The sequence below is a fragment of the Cyrtonyx montezumae genome, unplaced genomic scaffold, assembly GCF_038088225.1.
Source record: "Cyrtonyx montezumae isolate F1298 unplaced genomic scaffold, pur_monq_1.0 scaffold_4, whole genome shotgun sequence".
In the NCBI taxonomy this organism is placed as follows: domain Eukaryota; kingdom Metazoa; phylum Chordata; class Aves; order Galliformes; family Odontophoridae; genus Cyrtonyx; species Cyrtonyx montezumae.
Window position 1 is genome coordinate 12336555 of NW_027072045.1, and position 17719 is coordinate 12354273.

Below are 17719 nucleotides of genomic sequence, written 5' to 3' on the forward strand. Positions count from 1 at the left end.
TCCCCTCCTCCAATGCTGGCACCTGTGACAGTATCCTGTGCTCCTTGATGGTTTAATTAGCTGGAAACCATACTCCTTTCTTTCAGAGGGAGGTTGGGAGAAAGGAAAGAAGGAACAACAGAAATATTCCTTAGGCTTCATGGGCCTCTTCTCATTTCAAAAATTAATTAGAAAGGGATATCCTATGGATTTATGGTTTAAACTTTGTGTCGGAAACATTAATCAAGCCTGTATTAGCTAGATTCTCCTTCAGGATCAAGTGTGGACGTATGTGGGTGGGGCATGGGGCTGTGTGGAGCTGTGCCCAGGGTGGCATTTGACAGCATGGCATGGGGATGGATTTGCCTTTATGGACAGGGGGTCAGTGTTCCCAGGTGGGTTTCCCCTCTGCTTCCTGTTGGCTTGTCCCTCATAGGAACTGGGGCTCTTCCCATGGGTGCTGTTGTTGGGTTGAGGTTCCCTCTCTGCTGCAGGGCTGAAGAGGGAGAGGACACATTATCAATGGAGCTTTTGGACAGAGTAGCTTCCCGAGCAGAACTTCCTTTTATTATTATTACTATTTTTTTTTACAGTGCTGACAATGGATGGAGGAGAATTTGCATAAATCTCATTAGAAAAAGTGCAAGTTTCATAAATCTTGTGATAAATTAATGTGATATCATTCTGAACGTGATATATTAATTTGGGGATGAAATGAATGGCTCTCTGATCATTGTTAGTAATTACGGGGCTCTCAGGCAGTGTGGAGAAGAAATTATTTTTAAGAAGGTTTTTCAGTGCGGGAACCACTTTTACAGTGGGAATACCTCAGCAGACCCGGACTCCTCCCTTTTACAAGCACTTCTTTTGTTGTTTCACACTCTTGTTGTATCAATGCATTTGGATATATTTACCTCTTCCATGCTCACGCGCAGCAGGAAGCACCCACCCTTGCTGGGTTTGCAAAGGCATGAAGACACGAGTTTTTGGCTAGCTTGCTGTCCGTGCTGCTTTAAGACCCGTGTGATGGCTTATGGGAAGATGTTGCTCTCTTAGCCCTGTGGCTGTAGGTGGTAGTTTTTTCGCTGGAGGGGAGGATGTTTCCTCTCTGCCCAGGTCCGTCTTCAGCATCTGCTGGGACAGCCTCGGGGATTCTCTTTACTTCCATGATACAAGTCAAGAATGTTCACTGTCTCCCTGGGGGTGGTGGTGGTGTTTTTTTCCCCTCCCATTTTCTTTGCAAAGCCAGCCAAGGTGTTCTGTAAGTAGTGAAGGAAACCAAGAAAGGCTTTGGTTATTGCTCGCTCCTCTAACTCTTTTAAACAACCTTAACCATCCCTTCAGCCACCTCTGAGTAGCGAGGGCTCTTCCTGAGGCTCGCTGCTGCCTGTCAGCTCTGCCTATGGATGCCATCTCGACACCAACCGCTCCACTTAAAACTGAACACAGCAGAGAAATTACAGGCTCCATCTCCTGCTCTGGCTCTGAGCCCCTAGGGAAGGCTCTCCTCTGGGCTTTTCAGCTCCCAGCATGATAAAATGGCTCGGAGGAGATTGTGTTTGTGTGGATTTGCTTTCCTCTCTGTGCCGAGATCCTTTCCCTTCCATAAGCCAAGGGTGATGTGCATGCGGGCAGCGATGGGAGCAGAGGCAGCCCTGCTGCTGGGTAACCCAACACTGTCCAGAAAGACGAGAGTGTAACGGTGAGCTCAACTCGAACTGCAGGAGTGGAAACTTTCTTTGCAGAGTCCCTCTGGAAAGTTTGGGTTCAAATGCTGGAGCCCATCCTGAGAAGGAGCATTGAGATCTTGTTTAGGAAATGAGCTGGCAGACAGGTGGAAGAGAGGCGTGGAAATGTTGAGAGGGCTGTCCTTTGTCCACACCGTGGTGTGAGGTGAGGCATGCCTTGAGCATATCCAAATGATGGTCGGGGTTTAAACCCAGCGTGCCTGCGTGGAGGGAGTTCTGCTGGTATTGCTCACCTAGCTGCAAGAAGCAAGGGCTTCAATTGATTCTGAAAAATTTCACATTCATTTGTTTTGGATTTCAGTATCAGATCCATGGAGTGTGTGAAGGCTGGGGCCCCCCAGTTGGGTGCGCCACCCCCCCCCCTCAATTGGGGCAACTGCATTGGGGTTAATTGTCCCTGTTCCTTCCAAGGAAGGGTGGGAGTGGAGGTGCTGCTTGGCGGCTGTGTCAGTGGGTAGGATCCCCCCCAGGATCAAGAGGGGTGAGTGTGTGGGCAACGGCCAAGGAGAAACAGGCACTGGCTTTCAAACAGGGATTAAAGTGCTTTTAATATTAAAGTGCTGCTGATGCCTGAAGCCTTGAGCCCCAAAGCCAGCTCAATCAGCGAAGAGATTCCCATTAACTCCACTTGGGTACGGATCAGACCTTTTAAGAGAGCATCTTATTAAGAAACTAATTAGAAACCTGTTGCATCTCAGTGCTCTCCCTTGTGCCCCATACAGGCTGTCAACATCTTGCTCTGGCAACTGCACTCTCCTGTTGCACTCCTTCATTCTCCATTCCCCTCCCTGGCCCTGGGGCTCAGGGCTTCTTAAAACTGTCCTTCATAAGTTCATAAGTTCATAACTTATAAAACTTCATAACATATAAAACTGTCCTTCCTCATCCTCTTCTTGAAAGCAAAGCCAGTGAAGAAGAAATAAGTAGGAGCTGGTGGCGAAAACGAGATGTTGAAGCAGGAATCCTTCCCCATTTGGGGGGCAAAAGTTGGATGAGAGGTGATGGCCTCAGGTTGTGCCAGGGGGAGGGGCAGATTGGGCACTGGGGCATGTTTCTCCTCTGAGAGAGAGGTGATGCAGTGGTACAGGCTGCTCTGGCAGTCACCATCCCTGGAGGCGTTGCAGAGCCGTGGGGATGTGGCACTGAGGGATGCGGGAGTGGGCTGGGTGAGCTGAGAGGGCTTTCCTGACCTGAATGGTTCCATGGCTCAATGATTCTATAAAAAGTATGCCCCCGTAAAGCAGCCAAACCTCACAAAACAAACTCCTACATGAATAAAACAATGATGGTGACAACGAGCTCCCGAGGTCAATCAGAGTTCGAGACTTGGAAAAAGAAGGAAATCTGTGTACCCGTGAGAGAGTAAGAGAAGTAGCTGTGATTGAGAGAAAGGAAGCGAAAGGAGACAAGATAAATTGTGATTATCTGCTGGAATCAAGACACTTAACTGCCCTGTCTGATTCCTGAGGGGAAACAAATGGAACCCATAACTTTGCGCTTCAAAAGGATAATTTGTCCCTGTTTCCTCAGCCTGGGCCTGTGTCAGATTGCTTCTTAGGTCTGTGGCACCTGCATTTCCCTCAGCACAGCCCAGGCACGACTTTTCATTTGCAAATGCCCCAGAAGGGGTTTGCAATGAATGCATTACTCCCTGCCTGAAGGGAGCCCACTTCTTTTTGCTGCTGTTTCCTGCACCTTTCTATGCAGATGAGCTCATGCTGCTCTTGTAGTCCTTTCCCAGTCTTCGTGCTGCCTCACACCACGTGCTTAAAAACTTAGCTTCCTCCCAGAGACAACCTGCAAAAATATGCAAAAATCAGGATAACGGATGCCACAGAGACTGTGAAGTCTCTTCTCTTGTTTCAGGGGCCCACTTCATGTTATCTCCTCTTTAATTGTAATTTTTGCCTGGATGCATGCGTGGTTCTTGTTTCCTGCAACGCTCAGGCGGGAGCTGGCTGCACATGGCAGCCTGGGGTGCAGGTGCTGGGATGTGCTCAGCCCACAGCCACTTCATACTGGCCCCCAGCTTACCCCAGTTAGGACTTGAATTCCCTGCCAGCAGAAGGTAACTGGAATGCTGGGTGATAGGGAAGGGTTAAATGTTCATTTGCTGCCTGGCTTTTTTTTGTGAGTGGGTTTGCAGCTCATGAGCCATGAATGCAGCTATGATTAGAACAGGGTGGGACACGGTTTTGCTGTTCAGCAGGATTTTTTGTGATCTTCTCCCTTCTCTTTTTCCCTTCCACCATGAAATGGAGCCAAGACCTTTTTGGGTCTGGAGCAGAGGAAGAGCACATAGGTATCTCCTCCAGATCGCTAATACCCTGTTGGTTTGCATTTCTGTACAAGGTAAAAAGGAGAAAATCAGTTTCTCCCATTGGATTTTGAAAAACAGAGAGGGATGATACTGGGTTTACCTTGTCCTTGTTACGGGCTGTTGCTGTCACACCATGATCGCAGTCTTGCCCATCTCCTGGGGCAAAGAAAGCTTTGCTAAGAATGGCTTCAGATGTCCTCTGCAATCAACCCAAGCAAGTAACTTGTTTCATGTGAAGATTGTGAGTTTTGAGGTATAGGGTCACCTTTCATCTCTTTACACTTGCAGTCGTCAAATAGATGGGCAAGTTGGTGATGGATTGCCTGATCACAACAGCTTGAGGCTTCACCCAAAGTGTCTTTGATCATGACCCATCACTGCATTGAACCTGTGTTGGTGAAAGGGATAGATACATACTGAGTTGGGGAGAGATTTTTTTTTTCATTTTCCAGTGGTTAGTCGTAGCTCCTCTCAACCCAGCTGACGTACTTTCTTCTAATAGAGATTTGTCTGCTTTTGTGTACTGGGTCTTGCTGTGCTTTCCTGCTCTGGAGCACTCATCTTTAAGTGTTACATGTGTCCTCATTGTGGATGTGCTCAATACAGCCTGAGTCGTCACTCTTTTCTCTAAGTGTAGCCTTATAACTGGCTTTGAGTCCCCCTTCTCTGCCATTGTGCCCCACCAGCTTTTCTTTGAGTACATTCGGAGTGGGGTTGCGAAGACCTCCGTTTTTTATTATTATTCTTATTTTTACCCAAACAGATCCAAATTACAGAGAGTTTTACCTGGCTGCTCTCTCCCCCTCCCCACCCCTGCTGTTTGTTGTGCTGTCAATCTTTGTCACCTCAATTTATGCCAACAGCAATTCAGCGTCGCGCTGGGGTGTCCCCTGCCCATGACCAGTGGCCCTGGCACCTGTTGGTTGTCCTTAGCTGAGCACACTTGCTAGTTATCACACAGGGCTAAATTTTTAATCAGAAAGTCACTCGGCACTAAGTCAAATGTCTTACAAAAGTCTATTACTCCTTCGCAGTTACCTTTATCTGCCAAAAAATGTAATCTCATCAAAGAACAAAATCGGGTTTGTTTGACAAGGCCTATTTCCCATAAAATTATGTTGACTGGCATTAATTATGTTCCTATCATTTAATTCTTTATTAATGGAATCTCATATCAGCTTTTCCATTATTTTTACTGTGATTGATGTTGGACCAAGTGGTCTGTAATTGCCTGGTGCCAAGCATCCCTCCTGCTCCGAGATAGGTCTCCCTCATGCTTTAGGGTTGTGGCATGCCCTTGTGCTCCCCAAGAGGGGGTTGCATAAGTCCTGGGTGTGTTTCAGGAGGAGACAGGCAGCATAAATGTGTAAAATGTAGCTCCAAAGGTCCAAAGCTGCTGCCTTTGTACACAACAGACACAGTCCTGCCGTTATTGCTGTCCCAGTCTTTTTCCCACGTGTTACATTTCCAACTTCAAAGAGAGACGCCCTACACTTGTGGCAGCCAGGTTGGTGGGCCCTTGTCATAGAAGGGTCAAGGATTCTTCCACCACCTGTGATGCCCAGGGTGGTTGGATGGCTGTGATTCTGGTGTAACTTTCTGTTCTGACAGGGGAGAGAGGGTAGCAGGGTTGTGGTACTGTTCATGTGTGGTGACAGGAATGGTATCATCATCCAATCCCTCTTACTGCTGTGTAAATTATTTGAGGGAATGGGAAAATAGTAAGATTTAGAGAAGGATAGTGTGGTTTGGAGAAGGAAAGCAGAAGATGTGTGTTCCCTGGCGAGCTGAGTATTTTCAGGATTTTGTAGAGTTGTAGAATGACCTCAGTTGAAAAAGCCCATCAAGACCACCAAGTCCAACCACCATCCTGACCATCAGCAAGCCACGTCCCTTATTGCCCCACCCTTGTGTCTCTTGGACATCTGCAAGGATGGGGACTCTGTCACTGCCCTGGGCAGCCCATCCCAATTCCTCTCCATTAAGAAATCCTTCCTGAGGCCCAATCTAAACCTCCCCCTGAGAGCATTCCACTGATGATTTCTTCCTTCTCTATCTTGCAGGCTCCTCAGTTACCCAGCTGCTGGCCCGGGACCTGGACAATGACCCGCTGGTCTTTGGTGTGGTCGGTGAAGAGGCCAGCAGGTTCTTCGCTGTGGAAAGTGTCACTGGAGTTGTCTGGCTCCGGCAGCCCCTGGACAGAGAGGTAACATGGCTCTGCCTGGGGTTCTCCCCATCTGACTGCATACAGTCCAAAAATCTGGGTATAGAAAGCCATGAGAGAGAAGTGGTGGGGAAAGGAGAGCAAGTTATTTAATGTATTGGGGAAAATAACAGTTCAGGGGAGAGAGAAAGGCTTGGAAAGAGTTAGTCACAGCAAGATAAATGATGCTGGGAGAGGGGAAAATAGAGCAGAAGAAGAGGAATCAAATGTAGAGAGGTAAAATGATTTTTTTTTAAATGACTTTTCACTCCCACAAAGATGAGAAGGCAAACAGGGATATTTATTTATTTAAATTTAACCTCCTGAAGGGAGGTTCTGGTGAGGAGGGGATGGGCCTCTTCTCCCTGATAAATAATGACAGGATGAGAGGGAATGGCCACAAGTTGCGCTGGGGAAGATTTAGATTAGACCTGAGGAAACATTTTTTCTCTGAAAGAGTGGTCAGGCACTGGAATGGCCTGCCTAGGGAGGTGGTTGAGGCACCATCCCTAGCGCTGTTCAAGAAGCGTTTAGATGAGGTGCTAAGGGATTTGATTGAGTAGTTGGGTAGGGATAGTGATAGGAGGATGGTTGGACTAGATGATCTTGTAGGTCCTTTCCAACCTTATGAACCTATTTACCAAAAAAGAAAAACTCGGTGCTGAAAATGTGCTACAATGAGGGGTGGGGGCAGGCAAGTGTAGCAGATTTCTCTGGCTACTTCGTATACCCAGTTCTTAAGGTCAAATACTCAACAGGGTTATTTTTGTTTCCTTCTTTTCCTTCCTTCCCCACTGCCTGTCTCTCTTTGTGCAAAGACAGCAGGGTGGATGTCCCAGGACTGGAGCTGCCCTGTCCTGTGTGCTCCAGATGCTCTGTATGCCTGCAGGCATCATCCAGACTGAAGCACAGGGAGCTGCTCCCCACTGCTTTCCAGCCAAGTGTTGAGCAGGAGCGTCACATGCTGCTGCACTCAGTGCTCCAGCTGCAGGCAGGGGCTGGGGTGCAGAGGGATGCTGGGGCCCAAACCACCAGGTAGATGATGTGGACAGAGCTGGGCTGTCCATTCAGCATCATACCTTGGTAAAACATGAGCAGCGTGATTGCTGGTGGGGGAAAAAAGGTCAGGAAGAGCCTCTGCTAGCAATATCCTGCTCCTGACACCCAAACCTTCCCCTTTCACCAGCGTGTCTCTCACCCCAGCACCTGTGACTGTAATACATCACAGTTTCAGGACAAGCTGTTAAATCAGTTAAAGCAACGAGGGGCAGGGAGGACTGCACGGGGATTATTGAGCATGCTTAGGGGATTTTCAACCCATTAATTCTCTGCACTCATCCCAGTGTTCCCAGCAATATTCCAATGGCCAGGTAGCTTTGGGAAAGTGGCAGCCGCACTCTGAGAGCTCGGTTGCAGGCTAGGAGCTGAGGTTCTCTGTATCTTCCCTACCATAGCAGGGTTTTTCTTCATGCTATGAGTCTGCTGGAGTCCTGCTAGCAGCCGTGCTTCTCAGCACTTATCCTCGATAGAGGTAATTGCACTCAAGCGCCCCTTCTCTTCTTTTGAAGGTCCTGAAAGCATTTTGCATGTAATAATATTGGCTAAAAGTCCCAAGCCTGCCATCTGCAGATAAACACTCCGGTATCTTTAATTATATTTTTTTCTTCTCCTTCCCTTTCAGACCAAGTCAGAATTCACGGTTGAATTTTCTGTCAGCGACAGCCAGGGGGTAAGTGTGACTTCTCATTTCATGGTCTGTGGCATGGGGAGAGGGGAGAGGAGGGGATGGGTCACCCTGGTCCTGGGGAGCGGCTTGGGTGCAGCACCAAGGCAAGCCAATGCAGGGGCAGCTTGCCTTAGCTCCTAAGTCCATACATAAGGATGATCCTCACTCACTGTCCTCATCCCTATGGCCACAGGTGATCAAGGGGACGGTCAACATCCAAGTGGGAGATGTGAATGACAATGCACCGCGGTTCCACAACCAGCCCTACAGCGTCCGCATCCCTGAGGTAGGTGCCTCACTGCAACATCACTGCTAAGCACTCCATCCTGCAGGCTCTCAGTGGCGGGCAGGAGCAAAATGATGCAGTTTGGGGCAAGTAGGACTTGTTGTGTGAGGGCTTGGAATGGTGGAGGTGGGAAATGAGGATCTGGAATGATGGAGGTGGGAGGGGGCCAGAGGAAGTCTCCTGGCCCAGCCTCCCACTAAAACAGAGATGATATCACGTCAGATCAGGTTGCCTCAGGGCTTTATCAAGCCCAGGTGTTGAATATCTCCAAGGGTAGGTTTCCATAGCATTCTGCTGTGCTCCCTCTGTGCTGTCACCTTCTTATGGAGAGCTTCTATGCCTAGTGCTTGGTTTTTCAGAAATGCCTCTCGAGCTGCTGTTGTTAGGAGGAGGATGACAAGCTTAGGGTGTTGTGTTTTAAATAGAGTGTTCCATGTTCTCCTGTGGATGAAGCATCTCCTGTTGTTCCGTGTTCCTCCCTGAACACACCTCAGGGCATGGGGTGAGGTCAAGTATGTGTGTGTGAAATCAAGCAGCCTCCAGTGATGGAGAGGTATGAACAATTGCATTACCAGGGTTTATCTTGCTGGGTTGGGCTGGGTTCTGCTAGCCCTGCCACGAGAATAAGCTCTGTATTAGGCAGGCCATGATGTGGGAGCCAGGAGCTCATCTCCTGGTCACACTGCCCGCCTCGCACCAAGTCACCTGAAACCTCTCTCCTGGGTGGCACGGAGCCAGAGCCATTTCTTTTCCCCCTCTCAGCATGGGTGGTGTAGAAATTACTTGGCAGGGGCTGCATGAGTGGCTCCAGGCTCTCACATTTCTGCTTGGACTTCTGGATGCAGACGGATGCATGCATTTCGTTACTCTCCTTATTAAGAGCCAGTATTGGAAAGCTTCAGGTTGGGTATTAGGAAACATTTATTCTCCAAAAAAGTGGTGATGCATTGGCACAGGATGCTCAGGGAGATGAGAGAGTCACCATCCCTGGAGGTGCTGCAGAGCCGTGGGGATGTGGCACTGAGGGATGTGGGTGGTGGGCTGGGGTTAGGGTTGGGCTAGGTGAGCTGAGAGGGCTCTTCCAACCCAAATGGTTCTGTGAGTCTATGATAAAGCCTTCCATGTGTCAGCCTTCAACCTCTGTGCCGAGCCTGGGGAGCAGGGAGAGCGAAGGATCTGAGTAGGAAATGAGGGCTGTGAGTGCTTGGGGTGCAGCCTGGTACATCCCCCCACGTACCTGTTCAACCATTAGAGACACGCTTCTTTGGAGGTCGGCCCAATCTAATTACAAGTCACTGTGCACCAGTTCTCAGTTTCCATCCATGATCTTTAAGCAAGGGCACGAACCAGAGGTAATGAGCCACGAACACATTGCTCAGCCAGTGTCCTGCAGGCACTTCTGTTCCTGTGCTGGGCAGACGGTGTTTCCTTGTCAGACTGCATGCAGGCAGGGGATGGATGGGGTCCCTCTGATGGCTGCAGCGCACGAGGGAGTGAGCAGAGGTGTTGCCCACACAACCCCTGAGGCAGAGGTGCCTTCCTGTTTTGGCCTCAAGCAGCTGAAGTTTGGTGGGGGCACAGGAATGAGATTATGATAGAAGATGACACTGTCTCTGCATTCCAACAGCCCAGGGCCAGCATCAAGGCTGCAAGTACCCAAATGTGTCTCAAAGACCACCTCCAGCTAATGAATGAATGGGGATGGGAGCTTGGGGAACGGAGAGCAGACCAGCAGAAACACTCGTGGTTTTGCATAGACTGGCCCTGTGCAGAATTGGCAGCTAATGAGGGTTTTTCTCTTTTTAATTTTGAGATAAATGGATGTATCGATTTGCAGTTGTCCTAGCTAATGGAGCAGCAACAGAAAGGCCATTTAAACCTCGCCGCTATTGTGCGGCACTGGGAAAGTCAAAAGAAGAGTGTGCATAAATAAATGGAACATGAAGTAAACTGACCTTTAAAAACAATACTGCCTCTAAACACCCATCCCAGCGTTTTCCGCAGTCTGCTTGATTCATGAACATGAATTATTTGGATGCAGGCCGCTGTTCTCCAGCACAAGCTGGGGATGAGGGCAGCGGGGGTGCCACATGGCTCCGAGGGTGTGGGGCAGCTGCTGTACAGACGTACAGTAGCTCAGCAGGTCCTCACCATTGCTGCCCAAAATAGCAGAATACAGGCCAGTGTGGGGCATGGGGGTGGCTTTGGCGTAATGGTGCATCCCATCTGGGCAAGGGCACGCCACCGGCCGCTCGTTGGGAGGCAACGAGGCAGCACGGGCGCTCTCCAGTCTGTAAAGAAAGGGGAATCCTGCTAGAGTTGGCAACTTAATTCACCAAGCTGGCCTCGACAGAGCTCATTAAGTTCTCGTGTATTCATTTCAGGCTAATGGCTGTCATGCTGACTGCTGTTTGATTTGCTGTAATAGACTTTTATGGCTTTCCAGTTTGCGAGGACGTGCACACCGTGCCCGTTGCCCTGTGGTGCTGCTGGCGTCCATCAGTGAGCTGCTCGTCTGTTTGCTGTGCTGACCTTCAGGGCTCACGCTTCTCCTGCATGCAGCCCTCGCGCTTCACCTCTCCCGTGCCCTCCTCATCTTCACCCAACCCTAGGGTACCATGATTTTGGGGGGTCTTGGAGCTCTCGAGTCAAGAAGGGTGCGCTGCTGAGCCTGTGGGGTGTGATGCCTCAGTCCCTGACAACTCCAATGTGCTCTGTCTGATCTGTTTTTACATTTCACTGGGTCTGGAGGAAAGCTGGTCTCACTGAATTGCTGTGGTTCAGCGGTTTTACAAGGAGCAGATCCAAGCCCACACACTGGTTTTGTGGTTCCTGGCATTGGGATGGGGCTACCTCCTTGGCCCTGGGTTCCTACTGGGTTTCCCCATCCCACTCCCCAAGCACAAGGCCCTTGGAACAGCATGTAGCCCAATTCTGACTTCGGTGTGCACTCCACTGCCTCTGGATGCTAGGGTGTCCCCAGCCCAACATCTTTGGATCCTCCACCAGTGCCCTTGGGTTCCAAGGCTGTAGGGTGGTTCTGAAACTGTTGGCCAAGTTCAAGCTGTGGCCTTCTCTCCAGAGCATCAGCAGTTTCATGCCCTGGCAGAGCACTGCCTATTGATCCGTGCGAGGCCCATACATCACACCTGAGCTTCTCTGCTGGAGGTTTGGGCTTCTTCTCCCGCTCCCAAAGGTCTGGGAAAAATGTGCTCCTCTCGAGTTCATGCCAGCAACAGCAAGAGGTGAGGTGGGAGGCTGCACCCAGCATCAGTTTGGCAAAGGCCTGCTTGCAGGTGTCACATCTCCTGTGCTCAGCCCTATTTCCCTCTTTGTTTTAATGGGGACACACATGGAGCTTTGCCATCAGCAGCAGTCACTGCTGCTTGGCGGTGGCCTGTGGGACTGAGCTTTGATGAGCCATCACCGGTTGCCATTTGCAACCTTAATATGTTGGTGTGGTGAAAACAGCACTTTTATGATGGCTTTTTTTTTGTAAATTGTGCAGAAATGGGAGGGAAAGGAGGGGAGCCGTCCTGCTTTGTCCCATTACACAACCTGGAAGCAGGCCACGCTGGCTGGTGAGCAGGTATGGGGAGGACTAGAGAAAGCCCCTAAAGCTCTAGCTGTAATTAAGATTATTATTTTTCTTTAATGGTAATCATGTTGGTAATTACATCAGGTTCCCTGCCATCCTGCCCAGGAACCTTCAGGGGCTCATATAACTCTGTAGCAATGGCTCTGAGGGCTGATGCTGAGCATTTGAAGCAGCTGTGAAGAGCATGAGCTCTGGTGGCAGCCCGTTGTCCATTGCCTTGCATGCACCAAGACACCTTTTGGGTTATTTTTTCCCCCTTGTTTAAACAAAGAGGCTTTGAATTGAGGGCAACGATAACAGAGTGGTGTTCCCGCTACACGGTAAAGTGGTCTGTAATCATTGCTGGATGCTTTCCTTTTTCATTTCTTTTTCTTTTTTTCCCCTCTGCTCTCTGGTTTTCTTCTCATGCCTGCATGCTTCTGTGCAGAGTTGAGAGAGGCACAAATAATTTGCAAGGAATAATTCACCCCCCCCTCCAAATCCAGCTTTCCCATCCCATCGCCAACCCTGCACACAGAATCTGCAGCTCCTCCGCAGCACTTCCCATGCAAATTCATTTCTTTTTGGTGGTGTTCAGTTATTGTGGATATTTTTTTCTTTGTTTGTAACTTGCTGGAGAGATGAGAAATGGATGTGTGAATTATTCAGGCTCTGCTCATTAAATGTCATTGGCCAGAAGCAAGTTGGTTCCCTGTCCTGGGTAGGCAAGCATTCTCATGGCACTGTGTCGGAGCACAGAACGTGGCTCATCCAATCACTAGCATGAGGAATTCCATTTCAGCCTCTCCTTTGGGGTGTCCATGCTTGTGTGGACATAATACTCAAGTTGGAATGAACTCGGTGCTCTCCTTTTGGCTTCAGAGATCTGGTCACCTTGTGCTTGCTGTGATGTTTTTCCTCTTTCCAGTTTTTTTTTTTTTGTTTTTTTTTTTTTTTGCTTGTGTGTGTGTATTGTTATTTTTGAGAGCCTTTAATTACTTTTTAACTTTGTCTAGCAAACTAGTGGAAGCAGAGCCACATTTGAAGTGTCTGCCTTCTCTTCAGCATCCTTAAAGGCAGGTATGCTGTCCATCCATTAAAAAACCATCTCTTAGCTGGATGAGATAATCTCTTCGGAGAGGGTTTCATCTGCTCTGTAATCACTAGGTAGGAAGTAATATCCTTCAAAGACACCCAGGCTTCTCCCTCCCCTCTCCACCCCAGCTCTTGTGATCTGCCAAGATGGGGCCATTTCTATAGATTGGATGTTAAAACACATCTTTATATGCAGAAAATCGCTGAGTCATGATTTTGGTGGCCGTGCCACAGGATGCCCTTTTCCATTTGTGATGGAGTGGCTGCGCTGTGACTGTCTCCTAGAATTTGCAGGCAGGGACCACAGGTTGCCCAATAATGCAGCAAGCATCAGAGCTTTCTTTGCTGGGCTTCTGGAGATGATGGCAGTGATTGGAACTTGATGATCCTTGGGGTCCCTTTGAAACCAAATCATTCTGTGATTCTGCAGTGGCATGCTCTTTGACGTGTTGGCTCTGAGTTGAGTTCGTGAGTACTGACAGATAGCCACTCCTACAGGTTGGGTATTAGGAAACAATTCTTCTCTGTAAGAGCAGTGATGCAGTGGCACAGGCTGCACAGGCAGTGATGGAGTCACCATCCCTGGAGGTGTTGCAGAGCCATGGAGATGTGGCACTGAGGGATGTGGGCAGGTGGGGGCTGGGCTGGCTGAGCTGAGAGGGCTTTTCCAAACTGAATGATGGTAAGAGCCTCCTCTCTGAAGGTCTCTGGCATGTGAGTTTTGGTTGTTAGCACCAATGCGCACACTGTGATGCCAGATAGAGAGTGTCTCAGGGTCCTGGTGATGTCCTGAAGTCCCCCCCAGGGAGGGGGCAAGCTGCTGTCTTGCAGCCCATTCCCTGGTCTGGCAGAACAGGAGACCCTGGGCCTTTAAAACACGTGCCTGAGGAGTGAAATGAGAGATGCAACAGAAACTACTGGGGCGGAAAACTCCAAATGGCGTGGAAGTAATGCGTAAAGTGTCCTGGAGATAACAGTCATTTCCACGAGGCAAAACTTGGGCTGGCTCTGGCTGGATGCTGCAGCAAGGAGGGGGGGAGCAGCCTGGAAATTAGAAATAGTCATGCTGCTCTGACCAGTGCAGTGCTGGGGTAGGCAAAGAGATGGGAAGGCAGGAAAAGGGGGAAAAAATCCCATTTGGAGCTGGAAGAAAAGCTGATGTGGGGCAGCAAGCAATTCAGCACTTCTGCAGAGCAGCAGTCGTGCTGGGAAAATAAGGCTCAAAGAGCTGAAGAAATCATCTTAGGGCAGATGGAGGAAAAGCAGCATGTAGAAGGAATGAACAACTCGGGTGGAGCTGGGAAATGTGGCTTGGGTACAGCCCACAGACCTGTAGGGCAGTGACTGCAGCCAGGTGGGGAACACAGCATTGGGGAGACCCAGACAGACATCGTGGTGGATCCACACACTGCCTTACAAAGCTCTGAACATGTTACCATTGCAAACGGTCCCACCTGGTCCCATAGGTGCAGAAATGAGGCAGCAGACGTGTGTGAGCAACACCACTGTGCTGAAGGGGTCCCAAAGCCATCCCTGAGCTCAGGGTGCCACTCGGGGCGGGTGATGCAAAACTCTTGCCAAAGTATGATGTAAAATTCTGGTTTTGATTAAGGTGGAAATATTTAGAGGAATGCTGCCGCCCTGAGAGGAAAGCCACGCAGAAGTGGTGCTTCAAAAGGGCAATAAAAGCCACTCACGCAATAGGTTCATTCCAATTTCCATTTGTGAATTGCATTTTATGTTTTATTATTTTTGTAACGTAGGGGATGGTTGTGTATAATAAGTTTTCTACCGTCAGTCATATTTCGTGGTAAAATAATAGAACAAATCAGTCTGTCTTGTATGTATATATATTTTTGTGATATTTATGTATGAATTGAACTGCTTGCATCGGTTCCATTACAAATGGGGAGGAATTTGATTGAGGAAATGGTTTCAATCAGTGTTAGGCAGCTATTGCCTAATTTCCACCGTTAATTGCTGTTGAAACTTACAATGCCTTTGATTTATTTTGTCAGTAGGTGAATAATGAAGACAGCACGAAGACAGAATGTGGGGGTTTGAGGCAGTTTTGTTCCGAAAGGGAAAGTCTGAAAACTTTAATTTTGGGGATTTGTTGCATAGGTGGCTTGAAGAGCACATTCGTCCCCTTCTCCCAAAATTCATCTCGCACTGCTTTGCACCTCTCTTTTGGGTGTCCTTGGTAAAACTGGTGCTGCACTTGGCCTCAGGTGGAGCTGCAGCCCTGTGCTCTGGATGTGCTTCCTTCCTGTAGGTGCTGCTCTGCTCTGGGTGCCTGCTGCCACCACCCCCCTGATGCTGCAACATTGACATCAGCCCCCACTCCCTTCCGAGCAGCAGAATTGGGCAAATGTGCAGCAAATGAGCTTTGCGAATAGGCTTTTGAGGTGTCCTTACCTCCTCCCAGCCCTTCCCAGCTCCCGCTGCGTCTCTGCCACTCTGCTTCTCTCTCCAAATGTCAGCCTGTGCTCCTTCCCATCACGAGCAGCTCGTGGGGCAGTCTGTTCACACGCGTGTGCACGTGCACACAGGGTGTGGGGGGGAGCTACTTGGTTGTTCCTAAAGGGGATGGATCACAATGTGTTGTTTGTACCTCTCTCTTCAGGGACTATTTAATCGTGCATCTCATATCCCGCTCCTTAACCTCATCTGTAATTTGGGTAGGGCTGGTGATGTCTTCAAAGCTGTGCAGTCTGGGAGCTACCAGGAAATAACGTCTTGCCCCTGTTGGAAATGCACTCAGCTGGGTGTGGGTGAGTTTGCCTCCCCTTGATGGCACCCCAGTGCCTCTGCCTTGAAGACCTGATTTCTTAGCACACAACCTACCCAAGCAGCTAGGTGAACAGGTTTTCTATAGTGTGATCCATCACCAGTCTGTCATCATTATCCTCTTAACCCCTGCGTCCAGCAGGATGGGTGCCAGACCAGGAGAGGAGCAGGTGGGGTGGGCAGTGTGGGGCAGGAGGCAACTCACATCCCTTCTGCACGTTCGAGCTTGAGGCCGGGCTGCGGCAGGCGTGCTTTTTTTGGGTTTTGGTTAAAAAGCCTCATTGGAGCGTTATGGAATTGCAATGTGAAGGGTAATTGAGCTGAAAGCCATTCTCTTTCTGCAGCCAGCACCGCGGGAGCCACCATGCGCCCTCAGAGGCCGCTCCAGGAATCCTGCTGAAAGAGTGCAGGTGGGGGAGCTTCCCCCGGCCACATCCCCTTGTTCCTATTCCCTTCCCTTGTGCTGCAGCTTGTGGGTGGGCATTGGATGTGTTCCCATTTTGGGCAATGTGAAGGAGTAGCCAAGCTAGCAAGGGGTGGAGGTGTTGTGCGAAATAAGCACAGAGAGGTGAACATCAGGGTCCAGAGCTGCAAGACTGCTTCTTGCAGACATCGGTCCCAATGAGTCCCTGCTGTTTGGGCAGCATCCCGTGGAGGATGTGGTAGTGGAGACCTTCAGAGTTGTCCCTTCCTGGTGACACCTGCTGCACAAATACCACTTGCATGAAGGCTGAGGCCCACGGCTGAAGGACTTAGCTCCTAAATAAAAATGGGAGGGCAAGATTTAAAAGGCAACACCCCCCAAAGCTTGAAAAATTAAAAGCAAAAGAAGAAAGAAAAAGGTAACCTAGCTATTCTAGATGAACATCATCATCACACGCAACCAAGAAAAGTGTTTGTCACTGCTCTGGTCCCCTGCCTCTCTAACGGGTAATGGGTACGGGGATTTGGAGGGTGGATGGAGGAGGTTAGCAGAAGACCCTTCCAATTTGGACCCCAGCCCCAACGTGCAGCCTGCAGCCTGACTGTGCTCCTTGTTGCGCGTTATTGATTGCCGAACAGGCACAGCTAAGTGCCTCTCATTAATATTTGTTTTGGTCTTTTCCCTGCATTCCGATGAGCGGAGGAGATGCTGCTTATCTCTCTCCTGCAGGTTCTCTTTCTAGAGGATTCCTCTGGCTGGTAACAAACCCAGGCTGTGTGGCTGCCCATCCCACTGCCAGGAGGAGGGATGGGGTGACAGCTGACATGAGGTCTTGGGGGCTCTGCAGAAGGAGTGTGAGGAACCAAAATTAGCACAACATTATGAAGGAAAAGCATGCCTGACTTGCACTGTGTAGCTAAAATATGTATTACTAGGCTTGGCTTGGTTTGTGTATCTCTAAAAAGGAAGGCCTCCATGGTGCAAAGCTCCGTTTCCTTCCATCTTGTATCCTGATGCCCTTTATGTTAGGCTTGACTTCAGCTGGTCCATCCCAAGCCATTGAAATTATTTGGGTTGATTTCCAGGTATTCAGGGTGTGCTCTCTAGTACTTAAGTGTGGCTCCTGACACAAAAGGAGTTTTGGTGTGCCTGTGAAGTGGGGAAGAAAGCTGCTCTGGTACGGTTGCTCCTTTGGCTTTTCACTGGCAAGCTGGGTTCATGTCTGCAATGAGGCAATATCAGAGTCCGTGGAGCATGAAAAGCTGCATTTGTTTGTGGGTTACAAATGAAGACCTGTCAAAAACCTTTTTAGGCAGTGACAGAAGTTTTCATTTTCATGATACATTTAACTTGAAAGGCTTTACCTCCCAGGGAGGCTTGGCTCTTCTCTTTCTCCCTTTCCTCAAATTTGGTAAAACATGGTGGGCTCAAAGTGCTCTTCTCTGATTTTAATATTGTTCCATTTATTAGAGCCTTTTGGTAGGGCGGTTGGATCCTACTTCTGGGAAGCAGCATGCCCAGAAGTGAAGGAGTGAAGGGCTCTGGGAGAGATGGGAGACAGGACATGGCCC

The 17719-nt window shown here is 49.3% G+C and overlaps 1 protein-coding gene across 1 annotated transcript in view; it reads left to right on the forward strand.

The window, feature by feature from the left end:
- CDH23 (cadherin related 23) overlaps positions 1-17719 on the forward strand; it is a 115792-nt gene that overhangs the window by 18771 nt on the left and 79302 nt on the right. Inside the window, 3 exon segments of the mRNA XM_065746215.1 lie at positions 6111-6253; positions 7932-7979; positions 8170-8262. Of these exon segments, the coding sequence (XP_065602287.1) occupies positions 6111-6253; positions 7932-7979; positions 8170-8262 (284 nt within the window).